Consider the following 18799-nt stretch of genomic DNA (forward strand, 5'->3'; position numbering starts at 1 on the left):
AAGCACGACCTCCATCAGGCGGTCAAGGTCAACATCACAGGTAAGTCATGTTGGTGGCCTGCACCCTGGATAAGATGTGATGATGACACTTTACCTCTGTGGTCTTCCCCCCCAAACCCCGAACCCCCTCTAACCATAAGAAAAACATCAGACAAATCCCAAGAAAAGCATCAGATAAATCCCAAGAGAAGGGCGTCCTAAAAATTACCCAACTAGTACTCTTCAAAACTGTGCAAGTCATCAAAAAACAAGGAGAGGCTAACTGTCAAGGCCAAGAGGAGCCTAAGGAGCCATGAGAACTAACTGTGACGTGGGGTCCTGGATGGGATCCTAGAGCAGAAGGACACTAGGGAACAACTAAGGAACTCTGAATCAAGTAGAGACTTCAATTAATAATAATCATTTATTAATATTGGGTCTTCGCTTGTGACAAATGTACCATGGAAATGTAACACGTTAATATTAAGGGAAACCAGATATGGGGTATACAGTCAGGAGCTCTCTGTATTACCTTTGCAACTTTTCTGTAAACCTAAGACTCTTCTAAAATTAAAAGATTATTTAAAAAAACAAGAGAGAGAGAGAGGGAGAGAGAGAGGATCCGCAACATTTGCTGCAGAAATCAGAGGTGAAATACAGAATGCCAGGGGTCACGGCCAATGTTAGGCTTTAGAATGAAAAACTAGGTGAACATCACTGCCCATTACTGATTGGGAAACACAGATGAGGGTGCAAATGTAGGAGATGAAATCAAGAACTCTTCTGACACTCCCCTCCTATCTCTCCCTCATGGACATATGAAATGAAGGTACAATTATTACCCAATCTTTTCTACTTCTATCTTTGTGTTTTTTTTAAAAAAAAAAAAAAAAAAGGAGAGAGAGAGAAAGAAAAAAAAAGGGTAATTAAGGAGCTGAAACTTTTACATTTGCTTTTTGGGAAGATGCTAAATTGCCCACTTCCTGTTCTATTACTGTGCACTCAAGCGCAGATGTCTTTCCAACTCTGTAAGCACACATAGTCTTTGGCAGGAACAACAGCACCAAAGTCAGTGCTTCTAACAGCATCTTAGAAGAATCATTTTCAAATCCAAAGCAAAAGAAAAAGCTGTACAAGCATAACTGACTCTATTAATGTGCCTGTATAATTAGTGTTATATTTCTTTTATCCAAGCAACAAACATACATAATAGAAGTGAAATTTCATGGCCTTAAATCTAGAAGCTTTTCTAATCATAATCATTGTAACTTTTTTTCCCATCTATTATTTCAACTCTCTTTCCCCACAAATTTCATAAATTTTTTATTTTCCTAAATTCTTAATTTTCCTGAATATTTTATTTTCCTGTGAACAATAAACCCATGGGGTAGAAATGTGGGGTTATTAATCCCACAAGGGGCAACATGGCCTAAAGGAGAAGACATTTGCGCCTTGGAAATGGACAGATCTAAGCCCAAATCCTGGTTCTGCCCCGCACTGGTCTCGTGGCCTTGACCTACTGGCTTAACTCCATCAGCCTCAGTTTCCTCGACTGTAAAACAGAGACAGTATCTATATGCAGGGCTGTCATGCAGATGAGAAGTGATAAAGGCAGGATCTGAACCCCAGCAGTCAAGTTCTAGAACCTGGGCTTTTGGTACCCAGCAGACAAGCAGCAGACGGTGCTGTTAGCAACGACTTAGGTTTTGTGAGTGATAGCAGAGTCACAGCATATGGCCTGGGAGTAGAACGCCAGCACCCAGCCACACCCCTTCAGCTCAATCTCCCAGTGGGGTAGAGAAATGTTATTGAATGGCAAGTGGCTAGATGGGCTGACATCTGGTAAGGTGGACATAACTAAAGAAAGATGGCCGGTGGCTTAGTGGCAGAGGTCAAGTTATTTTTGGCAAATACCATTTCTGCATTTTAAAATAGGACAAGATGAGTTGCTTATTAAATCCACTGATAACCAAAAGCTGAAGGGAATAAACTGCATCAAATGGTGAGGATTCAAGGCTGATAGACACTTTGGCAGTATTAACAAAGGTATGGTATCCACAATCAGGGAGGTGATGGTCTCCCTCTATTCACACTATCAGACCCCACCTGCAGTAACATCTCCAGTTCAGGGCCTCACATCTGAGATAAATAAAACAGAGCACACACAAAGGAGGGTGACCAAGATGATAAAAAGAACCCATGGAAGAATCTCCCCCAAATCAGAACTGTCTCCCGGAGTAACGGAGATACAAGCAGTACTTCATGGGATGCCATGGGGGTTCTCCAATGACACGAGCCCAGATGACCTCTGAGGATGCTTCTCATCATGGTTCCTGAAATGTGTACCCAACCCAGACCAGAGAAACACATGCTAGGTTTTGAGTGTGGGGGTTTTTTCCTTCCTTATTCTAAGATCTCAACAATACTACGCACCAGAAGACATTCAAATATTCTTTATAAAAGAACACAATTCAGTTAGTGATGAGGGTAAAAAATTGTGTCGTATAAGCCCTGACAGTTTTCTTTCTTTTTTGTAATGCAAGTGCCTGACTTAAGGTTTGACTTCCAAGTCACCCATTTCAAAGAGGCATCCTCTTCAAATCTGGAATAAACACACCACCAGCCACAGGACTGAGAGCCAGGCTGCCTCCCCTTACAGCAGTTCCTTTGTTTTAGAGCTCATGGCTGATTTCAATAAATGACAATTTGGGTTACTTGCTTGTGTTCTCTTCCCATGCTTTAAAATTGGCTCTTATATTTTAGATTCACCACTAAAAAGTGAGCCCAGGACACTCTCGGGCCCCCTACCCTCGACCCAAATAAAAGCGAAACCCAGGCCCATGCACACATGCCCTCTCTCTGCCTCCCACCTCGCTGTTGGACCCCAGGTGTGTGGTATAATTTCCAGGTCTTGTAAATAATAAAGCTGTATCTTTTAGAAGTTTCCTAATGGCTATTGCTAAAGGGTGCCTTGCAAGCTTGATAACCATAAGGCTGGTTCAGTCACAACACTGGTTGTGGACAGGCTGGGACCAGAACAAAGCACAATGCCTCTCCTTTGAAGAATTCCTTCTAACCAGAACTCAGCAGGCTGCCACATCCTCAGACCTCAGGAGAAGCTATGTCACTGCTCTGGGAGAAATGAGAGCTCAAACATCTGCAGGTGAGTCTCCACTCACAGACACGTAAAGATTTGAGTATACAAAGTTTCAATTATGCAAGATAAGTTCCAAAAATCTATTATGCAGCATGGTACCCATAGCAAACAATATTGTACTATATACTTAAGAACTGCTAAGAGGGCAGACCTTATGTGAAGTGTCCCTACCACACACTCACAAATAACAATAATAATAATAATAATAATAAAGGGGGCAGGAGGAGACTCGGGGAGGTGATGGAGTTTATGGCCTTGATGGGGGTGCGGGTTTCACAGTTGTATATTTATCCCCAAACTCATGGAAACATATACATTGAATATGTACAGTTTTTTAACATGTCAATCATACTTCAATAAAGTGGTTAATGGAACAGAACAAAATCTATTCATGCATTCAGCCGCAATTTTCTAAGTGACACCTGTGTACCAGGCACCAGGTCAGGTCAGCCACGGCTGTTCTTCACACAAGAGGGCTGGGTGGGGAGGAAGAACGACATGTCCCTGTGCTCTTACCCGGTGTTCATTGATGAGAAGGTCCCGAGCAGCATTGAATATCAGCGTGTGGAGATGCTTTGAATAAAACACCAAGGTGTAGTCATAATCAAAGCCATAGATCTCAATGTCCGACAGGCTCATCTCATTATTTGAGAAAATGGCATCCGGATTCAGCAAATTGCTCATGATTGAAGGCACCAATTCTAGAAGTAAAGAAAGAAGAAATGCATTATGCCACGTGATAAATAAGGGTTAGTTTCTAAATGAAATGAGCAAACAGAGTGATCCGGCTTCACCTCGAAGACATGACGCTGAGTGAAAGAAGCCGGTCACAAAGGACCACGTGTGTGTGATTCCATTCACAGGAAATGTCTGGCACAGGCAAATCCATAGAGACTGGTGGATGCCTAGGACTGTGGGATGGGGAGAAATACAGTGAGTGCTAATGGGTGTACAGAGTTCCTTTCTGGAGTGATGAAAATGTTCTAAAATTGATTATGGTGATGGTTGAAGAGTAGTTGTGAATATACTAGAAACCTGAATGGGAGACAGTAAGTGGGTGAAATGTATGGTATGTAAATAATACCTTAACAAAACTGCTCTTAAAACAGAATATTAGCTTCAACATCATAAAAAGATTGTTTTGTTTATAAAATAATACAGGTCAGATACAAATTTTGGGAGATAAACAGATAATTTAATTTAAATATCACAAATCATGTCATTACCCAGAAAAAAAAAAACTACCATCTTATGTATTTGCTGCCAATATGGTTGTAAGTATATATTTTACATAGTTGACCTCACACTGTGTATACAGCTCTGTATTCTGCTCTCTAAATGTAATGTTCTGTGATGACTGTACTCTCCTATATTACAGACTTTCTGAGAATGTAACATTAAATCATTACAAAAGATTTGAGTATACTGTGCCAAATCAACCTATTATTCCCTGTTACACATTTAGGTTTTTTCTATTATAAGAAAACTAGAGGCCCAGTGCACAAAAATTTGTGCACTCCAGGCGGGGGCGGTCCTCCAGCCCGGCCTGTGCCCTCTCGCAGTCTGGGACCCCTCGGGAGATAACGACCTGCTGGCTTAGGCCCGCTCCCGAGTGGCAGAGGGCAGGCCCAATCCCTAGGTGCAGCCCGTGGTCAGGCTCAGAGCAGGGCCGATTGGGGAGTTGGGGCGCTGCCCCGTCATGCACAGAGCAGGGCGGATCAGGAGGTTGCAGTGCCACCCTCAGTCACGCTCAGGGTAGGGCTGATTGGGGGGTTGGGGCACCACCCCCTGTTACACTCAAGGCAGGGTCAATGGGGAGGTTGCGGCGCCACCCCCTGTCACGCACAGAGCAGTGCCGATCAGGGGGTTGGGGCGCTGCCCCCTGTCACTCACAGAGCAGGGCCAATCAGGGGGTTGGGGCGCTGCCCCCTGTCACTCATAGAGCAGGGCCCATCAGGGGGTTGAGGAGCTCCCCGCTGTCACTCACAGAGCAGGGCCGATAGGGGAGCTGGGACACCGCCCCCTGTCATACACAGAGCAGGGCGGATCAAGGGGTTGGGGCGCTGCACCCTGTCACACTCAGGGCAGGGCCAATGGGGAGGTTATGGCTCTACCCTGTCACACACAGAGCAAGGCCCGTGGAGGGGGATTGGGGCGCCACCCTCTATTACCCACAGAACAGGGCCGATCAGGGGGTTGGGGCGCCACCACTGTCACACTCAGGGCAGGGCCGATGGAGAGGTTATGGTTCTACCCTGTCACACACAGAGCAGGGCCCGTGGGGGCGGGGGGTTGGGGCGCCTCACCCTGTCACACAGAGCAGGGCCGATCAGGGGGTTGGTGCACTGCACCGAGCCGCAGGGCAATCGGGGGATTGGGGAGCTCCCCACTATCAGGCACAGAGCAGGGCTGATCAGGAGGTTTGGGCGCTGCCTCCTGTCACGCTGATCCCGGTGCCGGGAGCCTTGCTGCTCCGCTGATCCCAGTGCCGGGAGGCCTTGCTGCTCCGCTGATCCCGGTGCCGGGAGGCATATTACCCTTTTACTATATAGGATAGAGGCCTGGTGCATGGGTGGGGGCCGGCTGGTTTGCCCTGAAGGGTGTCCTGGATCAGGGTGGGGGTCCCCACTGGGGTACCTGGCCAGGCTGGCTGAGGGGCTGAGGGCTGTTTTCCTGCTGGCAGTTGACTAAAAGCTCCCAACTGCTCCTTGTTTTCTTTTTTTTTTTTTTTTATTCTGGGCCAGCTTTAGCTCTGAGGCCTCGCTGCTGAAAACATGGACACAATGTTGCGGTCCGGGGCTGACTGAAAGCCGGTTTTGTTTAGCTTCTTATTTGCAACATAGTAACAGTTGCTTAGAGTTGCAGTTAAGAGGCAGGCACGTGAGGCGGGGAACGTTGGAGTCTGCAGTTCCTGGAGGAAGCAAGCCTCCCTGCTCGCTTCAGTGCATGGCTGCCGGCCGCCATCTTGGCTGACAGTTAATTTGCATAAGGATACGCTGATTAGCCAATGGGAAGGGTAGCGGTCGTACGCCAATTACCATGTTTCTCTTTTATTAGTGTAGATAACACTGGAGTAAGAATCTTCATATGTTAATCTTTACCATTCAGATTAGTTCCTTCATATGGCTAATCAGAAATGTGGTTAGCACCAGAGTCCCCTGCATCCAACAATAGTTTAGAGCTCATTTTTTAGGCAGGTCTATCTCAGTAAGTGTAGTTATTTCATGACCTGTACACTTTCTTGGAGCTTTTCCAAAAAAGTCGTTTTACCTTACAATTTCCACGAGTCCACCAGACCCTTTTAAAAAGCAAAAATGCAATATGGGATGTTTAGTGATCTTATTTTCCCAAAATCTTAAAACAGTTGCTATTTTATCACTGCAGAAGTTATTCATCATTACCCATCGATCATCCCCACCTATGATTTTAAAATGACTACATTAAGAAAGAAGAATGACAGGTGGTTGTCTGAGATGGTACAATAGTGAAATAAATCCCGCTGCAACATCAGCCTTCAGTTTCCTCGGCAGGGCCCGAAGTATTACATCATCTTCAAGAAGTCTGAAGATACCATCTTTGCAATGGAGAACAGTGCGCTTTTTTTTTTTCCAAAAATAAAATAAATTCAAGCCTTCATAATTTCAATGCTTTAGAGTCCACGGTGCTTCCCTTTTCCCTTCTGCTCACTTCTTTCTGACTAGGAATGGCCCACCTTACCCACTTGCGTTCCCAGGGCCACCTGAAATACTCCAAAGGTACTAATCTAGCAGGGTGACCGCTCCACTCGGGACGGCCCAGCTGCAATTCCGAGCATCCCAGAAGCTCCCTTGCAGCTTCTCGGCTTGGACCCCTTAGAAAACCTAACAGAAGCTATAGAATCCTCTTCCCAGAAAAATTCACGCAGATTTTGCAGAAAATTTCAAGGAGATTGACCCCTGAAGCCTATTCATGGTCTCCAATTAAGCTGCCACATTACAGTAACTTCAAACCAAGCCTTTACATCCCCACACAGAATGTCCAGGCTAATGAAGGCAAGTGTATGAATGAGTGAGTGAATGAATGAATGAATGAATGAACAAATGAATGAAGGAACAAGTGAATGAATTGCCCATTGACAATCTAGATGTAGCTCACTCTACTGAAAACCCAAACAGTCATGATTAACTAATTCCATTTCTTCATTAGTTTTGATAAAGAAACGAATGAGACAATAACCTTAGTGTGGTTTTTTTCTTTTGCAAATAAAACCAATGTGAGGACAGGAAACAGTAACATTTTAGAAACCTGCGGGTAGCCCGTTGACATGAATTAGTCCTGAGGAAGGGAGAAGCCAGCAGTTCCACACTCTTGGGCATCTAACACCCAAGACCTTCTGGCCTTACATAATCAGATGATGCTATTTTCTGAATATGGCCACGTGACACTGTCCGCACGAAGTTAGTAAAGCAGGGATCACTTACAGTGTGCCTAAAAGCTCTACCTTGGCAAATCAACTTTCCAAGGGAAGTTCTAACAGCCTGTTTAAATAAGAAGTTTATATTTAGAAATGGCCTTGGCAATGAAGCCCCTCTCCCTTTCTACTACCTGAGAAAAGAATATGTAAAGCTCTCAAGGAAACACGACCACGATGGAAAATCACTAATAGCCAGCACATCTCCGAAAGCTGCTCTGGAATTCCTCACCCCTCCTGCCCCCCGCCCTCCGCCACCCCCCTGCTGGACTGAAAGTGTATTACTCACATGAACATCATCACCAGAAAACTTGGACGTTTAATTTATCATCACTCAAAATAAACAGAGGAACATCAGAAGCCTAAAAGGGATCGCAACACGCCCTGCAACCTCTTAAAGTGCTAAGAATAAAACCAATACTTACAAGGCAAGAGAAAAGAAGGCCAATCACTCACAGAGAGAATGAACAGACTAAACTATAGACTCCAAAATATAAATGGAAGGCTCTTGACTAGTCAGTTATGCACTTTCCCAAAGAGGAAACAGGACTGGGTAAGAATTTAGAATGTGAGTTCCTTTTGCACCTAATGGATGATGACAGCAAGACTATACAACTGTACAAAGAAATGGAGAGACAGCTCTGTTACTCTAGCCAGAGCCAGGCTCCCACACAGCCACCCTGATCTGGAAGCCGAGAGAATTTCAGGGGGCAGTGTAACAGGTGGGACACCCACTGGCACATGCCCGTCAGCTTCCAGTTTTTCATCTGTTCATCCCACGGAACGCTGGGAAATGTGGTGACCAACCTATAGCAAAACACATAAGCTGTCTGGGGGGGTTTGTTTACTCACTTTTATTGTAGTAAAATTGCATAAATAAAATAACCAGTTTTAAGTATACGGTTCAGACCTTAATGAAGTTCATTCCTATTGCCGTGCAACCATCAGCACACCGGTCTCCAGGAACTCTTTTCATCCTGCAAAATTGAAACTCCACACCCATTAAATTACAACTCCCCCACCCCCCACAACTTCAGCCCTGGAGACTGTTCCAGGTACATCAAGAGAATCATCATATATTTTTTTCTGGCCTATTTTACTTAGCATAATGTCCTCAAGGTTAATCCATGTCATAGCATGTGTCAGAAATCTTTCCTTTTGAAGGCTGAATAATATTCCATTGTATGTATATGCCATATTTTGTTTGTCTATTCATCCATCAATGATGGACACTTGGGTTACTTCCACCTCTTGGCTACTGTGAATGATGCTGCTGTGCAGACATATCTCTTTGAGCCCCTGCTTTCACTTCTTCAGAGTATATACCCAAAGTGGAATTGCTGGATCATATAGTAATTTTTTTAAATACATTTTTATTGATTTCAGAGAGAGAGGGAGAGAGAGACAGAAACATCAATGATGAGAGAGAACCACCCATCAGCTGCCTCCTGCACACAGCCTACTGAAGATCAAGCCGGAAACCCAGGCATGTGCCCCAGCCAGGAATCAAACTGTGACCTCCTGGTTCATAGGTCAACTCTCAACCACTGAGCCATGCAGGCCAGGCTGAAGTTCAGTTTTTTTGGTAAGGCAAACCACAATCCCAGAGACCTATTTCATGAATATTCATAAGTATTCAAAAAAGTTTATGAATTAGTTTATATTTACTAAAGATGCTTCAAATTCTCTTTTAAAAGTCCTCATATAGCCGAAACCGGTTTGGCTCAGTGGATAGAGCGTCGGCCTGCGGACTCAAGGGTCCCAGGTTCGATTCCGGTCAAGGGCATGTACCTGGGTTGCGGGCACATCCCCAGTAGGAGATGTGCAGGAGGCAGCTGATCAATGTTTCTCTCTCATCGATGTTTCTAACTCTCTATCTCTCTCCCTTCCTCTCTGTAAAAAAAAAATCAATAAAATATATTTAAAAAATAAAAAATAAAAAAAAAATAAAAGTCCTCATATAGATTGAAAATAAGGTTTTAAAAGTATATAGGTTGAAAATATATGAGGAAAAAAAGTATAGGAACTTTGGTTCTAAGGTGAAGCAGTAACTACATTTCAACGACTGTCTCTGTGACAAGTAAACTCAAGGTTCAGTATCCAAATTTGAAATCTTTCTACTTCTCATCTGTAACTGCCAAGGAAAAGACAACCCCACTTTAGGTGATTTTCTCTTAGAAAACATCACACATTCAACTTCCTTCTGTTGAGAAAGGCTTGGGCGAAGGCCAGACAGTTTTGCTACTGCCACTCGCCTGAAAAGTGTGAGTTTGTTCTGACGCAATTGATATGTTAGGGAACAGTTTGACCATAACACAAATTTCACGTTTATATTTAGAATGCCACATTTCCTGCCAACCAATGTTATTTGGTATGGTTGTGTCCATTTAATATCCTTTCTGCTAATTAGTTATAGGAAAGGAAATCAAGACAAGCAGAAAGTGTGACTTGAGATACAGACAACTCAGAAAGTGTGCTACTATAAGACCTTAGAGATTTATTTGAGGGTTTGGGTTTTTTGTTTTTTTTTCCTTTTTGTTGTATTTATTGGAGTAGCATTGGTTAACAAAAGTATATGGTTTTCAGGTGCACAATTCCACAACACATCATCTGTACACTGTATTATGTGTTCAGCACCCCGCCCCCACGTCAAGTCTCCTTCCATCACCATTTATCCCCCAGACCTTAGAGATTAAAATACAACTACTGATATTCTTAGCCAGAAACTGTTTTCTCCAGCATCTCCAATAGCCGTTCCATTGTAAATCACTTTTACTTCTGCAATAGTCCCATAACAGATCTCCAGATGGCCAAGGTGTCCTTTTCACTATGAAGGTGAACCTATGTGGTCATCTGCCCAACACACCCCAACCCTTAGACAAGAAATGACCCTTTGCCACCTCTGAAAACACAAATTCTGAGCTCTTCTGGGAACCTACCCCGCCCCTCCATCCCTAGTCCTTGGTCCAGAACAGAACACGTGACTCATGCTGGACCACTCCTAGGGTCCTACCTCCTGGGTACTGCCTTAATCCAGGCTAAACCAGAGTCCATCCATTATTTCTGTGTCTCTCCTTTATAACTTTATGGAGGTACCAATGATGCATAACAAATCACACATCTATATAATAAAAACCCAGTGGTCGTAACGCCATAACGACCAAAGACCGGTCACCAGTAGGGACTTGACTCTGGGTCTCACACAGCGCCAGGTCTGGGTCTCGCGCGATTTCGCGTGCTGGGCTTCTAATAGAGTATAAACTTAGATGAGGTTTGACATGTGTCTACACCGGTGAAGCCATCATCCCAATAAAGATAATGAGCATATCTAATGGCCCCAAACATTTCCTTGCACCCCTTGGAATTCCACCCCTCCGTCTCTTCTGCACCCCTGCCCATCCCCAGGCAACTGCTGTTCATTTTATCAGATTTGCATTTTCTAGGATTTTATATAAATGAAACCATACAGCATGTACTATTTTGATAAACTGGTTTTCCCACTTACTAAACTCTCAGGAATTTTTGCAATAAGCCTTACTGCACACCTGCTGTGTGTCAGACACTGTATGGGGCACAGTGCAGAGATTATAAATAAAAATAATGGCAAAGCATAAACTATAATGAGCAATATCACCTCACAGGCAGTGAGAGAGACCAGGAAATGGCACTCTGACAGGTGGAAATAAGTGGACAAACACAGGGCTGGGCGTGCCCCCAGAGAAGGTGGCAATTCAAAAGCTGTACTTATTGCATTTATTAATCTAAAAAGAAGCCTGCCTTTTTTTCACTAGCTTAGATATTTTGCATCATCTCCAGGGGAAATCAATCCATGACAAAAAGAATTACTTATCTGAATAATGAATAATGCATATGACAGTTATACTACTCCCACCAAAAGTTAAAATTATAACCCTTACTACTCTGTAAGTAATACCTGTAATTGACTGCTCTGTAGAAATTCATTATGCTTCCCAAAGTTCTAAAAATAAAACTACATGCAACTACATTTGAAATAAAATTATATATAGTAATGGTTTAATGATAACTTAATCTTAAGAATAGCCATCTAATAAAAAAAAATAAAAATAAAAAAACCTTAACTGCTCAAAAGAAAAACTTAGAAATAGCCCTATCAAAAGATCAAACAGTAGGCAAACTATCAAGAATTTGTCATTGAGGTGTAGAGGACATAGAAGAGGAACAAATACCAGTGCCTCCTACATGCCAACCACAGGACACTTGTCATTCGTTATCTCAGTTAATGTCCCAGAAATTCCATGAGGTGAACACACACAGGGCAGGCCAGGGAGGAGGCTGAAAGATGCACACAGCATGCGGCATGACAGGAAATAACAGGCCACGTGAAAATACATCCATCCCTTTAAATGATGATTGCACGTGATTTCGCAGAATTCATCATTTTAGAACAAGTTTTCTCAGTCTTGGCACAACTGACATTTGGGGCTGTACAATCTTTGCTGTGGGTGGCTAGAGGATAGCGCAGTGGTTCTCAACCTTGCTATTGCCGCAACCTTTTAATACAGTTCCTCATGTTGTGGTGACCCCCAATTTCATTGTTACAAATTGAACATAATTAAAGCATAGTGATTAATCACAAAAACAATATGTATTATATATGTGTTTTCCGATGGTCTTAGGCGACCCCTGTGAAAGGGTCGTTCGACCCCCAAAAGGGTCGCAACCCACAGGTTGAGAACCGCTGGGATAGCGGCGTCCTTGGCCTCCACCCACTAGAGGCCAGCAGCCTCCCTGTTCTCCCAGGAAAGGTCTCCAAACACGGCCAAATGTCCTGGGAGGGCAAAATGCCCCCCACCTCCAACTCTGGTTGAGAACCATAGGGCTACAGGAAATTTCTGCTAAACGTTATAAACCAAAGTTTCTTTTCCTGAAAATACAAAGAACCTTTTCTTAAGCTGAATTGTATACAGGGTGCGTAAATATTACACTTCTAAAAATCTCAAGTTAAAAAAAAAAAGAAGAAGAAATTCCAAATGAGGGGCATTCTACAAATGTGACCAGCACTCACCTTTCACGGTTGGACTCACTCATTCCTGGACACAACCCTATGACGTTGGTGCTACTGCCAGCATCCCATTTTACAGATGAGGAAATGGAGGCTTCGTGGCATCCCCAGGGTCTCACAGCCTACAAGCAAGTGGCAAACCTCACCCACAAAATAAGGATGACAAAATGTTTGCCCAGTTTCTTACAAAACTAAATATAGAATTACCATTCAACCAAGCAATGACATGGCATTTAGAGAAATGAACACATATGTTCTTCCCAAAAAAAACTTGGACCCAAATTTTACAGCAGCTTTACTGTAACAGTAAAAAACTGGGAGCAACCCAGATGTTCTTCAGTGAGGGGACTGTGGTTAAACCGGGTTAAGCTGAGGTACATCCATACCATGGAATGCTTCTCAGCTATTCCACACAACTTGGATGAAACTCCACGGAATTATGCTTAGTGGGGAAAAAGCCAATTCCAAAAGGTTACATACTGTATAATTCCATCTATAGAACATTTTTGAAACGACAAAATCTTAGAAATGGAGAATGCCCCAGGAATTAGAGAGAGCATAAGGAAGGAGTGGCTATAGTTATCAAGATAATATGAGGGATCCTGGTAGTAAACTGTTCTTTATCTTGACTGTGGTGCAAGATATAAGAACCTACAAGTGCTAAGACTGTATAGAACTAAATACACACATAAGTACAAGTAAAACTAGAGGACTCTGAACAAGAGCTGAGAAATGTATCAATACCCATATACTGGTTGTGATACTGTACTATTTACTGTTTTGCAAAATGTTACTATTGGGAGAAACCAGGCAAAGGATATGCCAAACTCACTGTATTAATTCTTACAACTGTATATTGTAAATATACAATTCCTTCAATTAAGAGTTTCCATTTTTAAAGTCTTCCCTGCCCAAAAGCTGGGCTACATGGTCTACATTTCCTTCACTGAAAAGCTGCAATTTCCTATGTCTCCAAAGCCAGTCCTTTTTCCACCGTAGCACACAACCACTTCAAAAACCAATGCAAAGCTAACTCTGAGCAAAGGAAAACTAAGAAAATGGGCCCCGTTACACAGCATTCTGCATTGCTGGCCACTTTGAGTTCCCTCGGAAAAGTATCCCAATTGCTTTCTTTCATTACCTTGACTTCTAGCCAAAAAGTGGAAAACATGATTCTACAGAATGTTTATCTCTGTGTGCCCTTTCTACCCCCCTCCTCAAAAAAATCTACTTAAACTTTCCACCCTAAACCTCCCTTGAAAGAAGCAGCACCAGTATCACTGGCCCTTGGCACCGGTTCCCAAATGCTCAGCTACTCCTGCAAGGCAGAGCAACGCAGGAAGTAAGACAGTGTGTTAGGCGCTGAGGCAGATCCGAGTCAAGGTGTGACGGCGGCCAGGTTCCTTAAATGTGAGTCTCACCCTTCCCATCTATAGAATGGGGATGTGGCATCTCCCCCCGGGTAGGTGCGGGAAGAATTCAGGGAGACAGTCTATGTGGCTGGCACTAATATTTCCTCCTCCTCCTTCTCTCTCTCCCCATTTCCCTTAGTAACAACGGAACCAGGCTAATTTTAAGGTCAGGATACCACAACGCAGTCACTCCCTGGGAGCCCCTCCTCGCCGAGGTTAGATAGCCCAGAACACAGCCAACCTGCATCCACTCCTTTTTCAAACACCGCAAATCCACTCTGTCCCCTAAAACAAAGAAGGAAGCCAGGTTAGCCTCCGGACACTGTCACCTGCCCCGCAGTCGCGCTCGAAGTGATCTGCAGTCCGTCGGATTCCGGCTGTGACTATTATTAGTGTCTGTTCACAATACCTAACGGTGCGCGGGGATGACAGTCTCCCACGCGAGGTCGGTGAAACCCCCGGGGGAGCCCAAAGCGCTTCCGATGCAGATTTCCTACTAAAAATCCCAAGAATTTATAAAACAGCTTTCCAAATGGGAGGAAGGCAAGAGTTGTAAAGTTTCTGCAGGCGCATTTTTCCGCGTTTCCCTGAACGGTAATGAGGAGGCGATGCTCTCCGCAGCTGGGGGCGACCGGGACGGCTGAGGGTCACGATTGGGGATCCGGTAGGTCAGCAGCGGGTCCTGCACGGGTCCGAGGATACACGCTTCCCGGCTGACCGCGCGGGAGGAGACCCGGCGCCCCAGCCCCGCGGGGAGGGTCCCCACAGATTCAGGGGCCCCCCGGGGTTGGGAGGGCGGTCGCACTCACCCTCCGTGCTCCTCTTCGCCTCCCGGTAACGCTCCCACAGGTACCGCTTCATGTCGGGAGCGGTTCCAGGGGCCGTGCACAAGGGCCGTGCGTGGCCCGCGCGCAGCCGCCCCCGGGCCGCCGTCCCGCAAACGCTCCGCAGGGCTGCTGCCGCCGTCCTCGCCCGGGCGCCGTGGGCCATCCCTGCCGCCGCCGCCGCCGCCGCCGCCGCCGCCGCGGTGGCCATGCTCGCAGCCGCTGGGCTACGACCGGCACCGCGGGACCGGAGCTCCGCCCGCGCTCAGCCCTGCGGGCGGGCAGCACCCTGCGTCTGAGCACGTGGCGGCGCGGCCCAGCCCCGCGGCCGTGGGGGGGGGGGGGGGGGGGCCGGAGCCTGTGGGGTGGGCCTGTGCGTGTGGTGGGCGGGGCCGGGCCCCAGCCTTAGGGGCGGGGCGGGGCGGGGCGGGGCGGGGGCGGGGCCTGGGCAGCAGGGGCCAAGCGCCAGGTAGACAGCAATCACTTCTTTTTTTTTTTTTAATATATTTTATTGATTTTTTACAGAGAGGAAGGGAGAGAGATAGAGAGTTAGAAACATCGATCAGCTGCCTCCTGCACATCTCCTACTGGGGATGTGCCCGCAACCCAGGTGCATGGCCTTGACCGGACTCGAACCCGGGACCTTTCAGTCGGCAGGCCGAGGCTCTATCCACTGAGCCAAACCGGTTTTGGCTGCAATCACTTCTTGACCCGGCGGCACCTGGAAGCGGTGGTGCAGTTGGGCGGACGCAGGGTCAGACCGGGGTCACGAGGAAAGGGAGGACTTCTGGCTGGCCCTCGGCCACTAACGTGTCCCCGGCGCCGCCCGTCCAGCTCCGCAGCATCTTCCTTCCGCAGCCTGCGCCTGTCCCCGCACTCTGGCTGCACTGATAGTGCCTCTGGCCCCCTCTTCCAGGAGGTGACCTCTCTTCACATGAATGGCCTCTGAGTTCTGGATCTCCCCTGGATTATGGGGGTGAGCCTAGAACGCCCCCGGATCCTCCCAGTGCTGCCCAGGAGAGGGCAGCTGGGCCGAGGCCCCACACCTGGGCTGATGTGTTGGAGGGACGCTCCCCACTGCACAGCCCAGAAGGCCATTGCCCCGCAAGAGATGTCTGCCTCCCTAGGGAGGCCCTCCGGACACTGCCCCTTATCCTGCTCCTGCCCACATTTACCTGCACGGTGCACCTGTCTTCTCTCAGACCTTTCAGGCTGCACCTGTTCTGTGCATTGTGGTTCCACCCAAGTCAAATAAACAGGAACTGCTCCCACGCGACATTTCTGTGGGCCTGAGTCAGTCTTGGCTCCTGTAGGAAAGACTGATGCGGCCCACCCAGGAGCTGACCGAGAACCACTGAACGGCGAGGGCTTCCCAAGCTATTACTGTGGTCACTGTTGGGCAGGGCTGGGTGAAGTCAGGGAATAACGCTCGTGTGTCTAAATTCTTAATCTACAGAAGCCAGAATTAGAAATTGTGGGTGAGGCATTTTGAGAAAGACGACATCTAATACCAGCCAGAGGACACATTAAAAAAGAAAAAAAGACATTCTAAATTTAAAATTGGGGGGGAAATAATTACACTTATGTGTTTCAGTTAAAAAATTAAAATGCAAATTTTGTCTATATCACTTACCTGACTTTTTGGATGAAGGGACCTCCTGCCGTAGAGAAGAGGTCTCTGGCTGAGCCAAGCATTTTGAGGTGAAAAGTCACCCACTGGAGCCTTTGTTTAATGTCTTCCCTCTACATGGACTGAGATGCTTGGCATTTCTTTTTTTACAAGAACCCCAGGGAGAGGGAAGTCACATAATGTTCATCTACCATACTTCACCCAAAATAAACAATTCAATACAGAACCCTGCGCTTGGTGTAATAGAATATGAAACCCGCAGTTCCGGTTTTTTTCTCCCACTGAAACGGTTTCTCAATAGGCAGATTTAAATCAAATATCAGAGAAGGAGAATAGTAAGACCTCTCTGTGTCAGAGGTAGCTTGGAACATAAAGCACAAAAGCCTCTTTCATAATTGGGATTAGTACTGGAATCTCTAGAATTAAGAGCTTTATTAAGTTAAGATTTGTTCTTGAAACCAAATTGAAGTGGAGATGAGATGAGCTATAAAGGCTCTATTAAACAGAAAGATTTCATTTTTGAATAAGTGCATCACAAAACTGCAATCAGGAGAAGAAACAAGCCCGGCCGGTGTAACTCAGTGATTGAGCATTGACCTATGAATCAAGAGGTCATGGTTCGATTCCCGATCAGGGTACGTGCCCAGGTTGCAGACTCCATCCCAGTATGGGGCGTGGAAGAGGCAGCCAATCTACGGTTATCTCTCATCATTGATGTTTCTATTCCCCTCTCCCTTCCTCTCTGAAATCAATATCCTATATAATAAAAGTGTAGTATGCAAATTATCCCCTCAACAACCAGGAGGTCATCCAGGAGTTCAACCAGGGGGTGGGGCTGGGCTGGGGAAGGGCAGGAGTACCCAGCCAGCAGCTGGCAGCTGCTAGGGACCCTACCAGTACACGATTTCATGCACTGGGCCTGTAGTGTATATATACTAGAAACAAAATTTAGGTTTTAACACTCTCTCACAATTCCATCATTTTAACATGTGCTTACTAAAATACAGCTTAAGCCAGCCGTGGGCAAACTACGGCCCACGGGCCAAATTCGGCCCGTTTGAAATGAATAAAACTAAAAAAAAAAAAAAAAAAAAAAAAAAAAAAAGACCGTACCCTTTTATGTAATGATGTTTACTTTGAATTTATATTAGTTCACACAAACACTCCATCCATGCTTTTGTTCCGGCCCTCCGGTCCAGTTTAAGAACCTATTGTGGCCCTCGAGTCAAAAAGTTTGCCCACCCCTGGCTTAGGCCATTTCTTTCAATGCTATTAGGCTGGGCACAGCCAACACTTCTGTTGAATACCCAGGCACATGGTATAAATACCCAGAAAGAACCTGTTTATCCATTCCCTCCCCCTTCCTGCATTGACAGAACACCATTTCCAATGCTTTGAAGAAATGAAGAATGAATTACAAGGCCCCTGTTCAGTCTGTTCAAGACATCAAGATGCCCACATTGGAAATAGAAAATGAGTATCATAAAAGGGTCCTTCGAGCTCCTTCATGACTCTGGATCCTTAATCCAGAGTGTGTCCCAAAAATATGTATACACACACTTTGAATAATTATAAAGGCAGTGTTTATTAAAATACATTTCTTTTTTTAAAAATATATTTCTTTATTGATTTCAGAGAGGAAGGGTGAGGGAGAGAGAGATAGAAACATCAATGATGAGAGAGAATCATCGATCTGCTGCCTCCTGCACGCTCCCTACTGGGGATCGAGCCCTCAACTCGGGCATGTGCCCTTGGCCAGAATCAAACCCAGGACCCTTCAGTCCACAGGCTGACGCTATCCACTGAGCCAAACCAGCTAGGACTATTAAAATACATTTCATTTTCAAAACTGAGCTATCAGCTCTTAAAGTGTTTATACACTTTTGGAGGACACCCTGTATTTTAGAAATCTTTTGTGACGACTGTAGATGCGCCTCTGAGGTATGTAGGTTATTTACAGCTCAAGGCAATGGAGACCTTTCAGACTCAAGAGAGGCTTCTGCGTTCTGTGCCCCTCCCCCACAACACACACACACACCCTTAACTGCCTAGAAAAATTTAAACTAGGAGCCTTGCCCATAATAACAGATTATCAGAGATAACCTTTGGAGCTCTCTATAGGGCAGGCCAGCTGCTCTTCTTACCATCCTGCAATGACCTTCTTCCCCTTTGAAGCCCCAAGGTACTTATAGAAAACAATATTTCTTGTAGAGCCCCCTAGAATAAATAAACAAAGCCGCCCAAGGGCTCAGAGGTCTCTGTTTGGCACACCAGTAACCCACCCTCAGAGGGTTGGGAGGCAC

General features: G+C 45.6%; 1 protein-coding gene across 2 annotated transcripts in view; it reads right to left on the reverse strand.

The window, feature by feature from the left end:
• NT5DC3 (5'-nucleotidase domain containing 3) overlaps positions 1-15113 on the reverse strand; it is a 45562-nt gene extending 30449 nt beyond the window's left edge. For both annotated transcript variants that reach the window (XR_011470857.1, XM_070410925.1), the window contains exons 1-2: positions 14852-15113; positions 3653-3837 (exon numbers count right to left, since the gene is read on the reverse strand). Coding sequence is in view for 1 of the 2 variants with exons in the window: in XM_070410925.1 (XP_070267026.1) it covers positions 3653-3837; positions 14852-15077 (411 nt within the window). In the remaining variant the exon portion in view is untranslated. The remainder of the gene's footprint in view (positions 1-3652; positions 3838-14851) is intronic.
• Positions 15114-18799: the final 3686 nt, after the last annotated feature.

Source organism: Myotis yumanensis, unplaced genomic scaffold, assembly GCF_028538775.1.
Source record: "Myotis yumanensis isolate MYYU_CA2020_CCGP unplaced genomic scaffold, mMyoYum1.0.hap1 SCAF_3, whole genome shotgun sequence".
In the NCBI taxonomy this organism is placed as follows: domain Eukaryota; kingdom Metazoa; phylum Chordata; class Mammalia; order Chiroptera; family Vespertilionidae; genus Myotis; species Myotis yumanensis.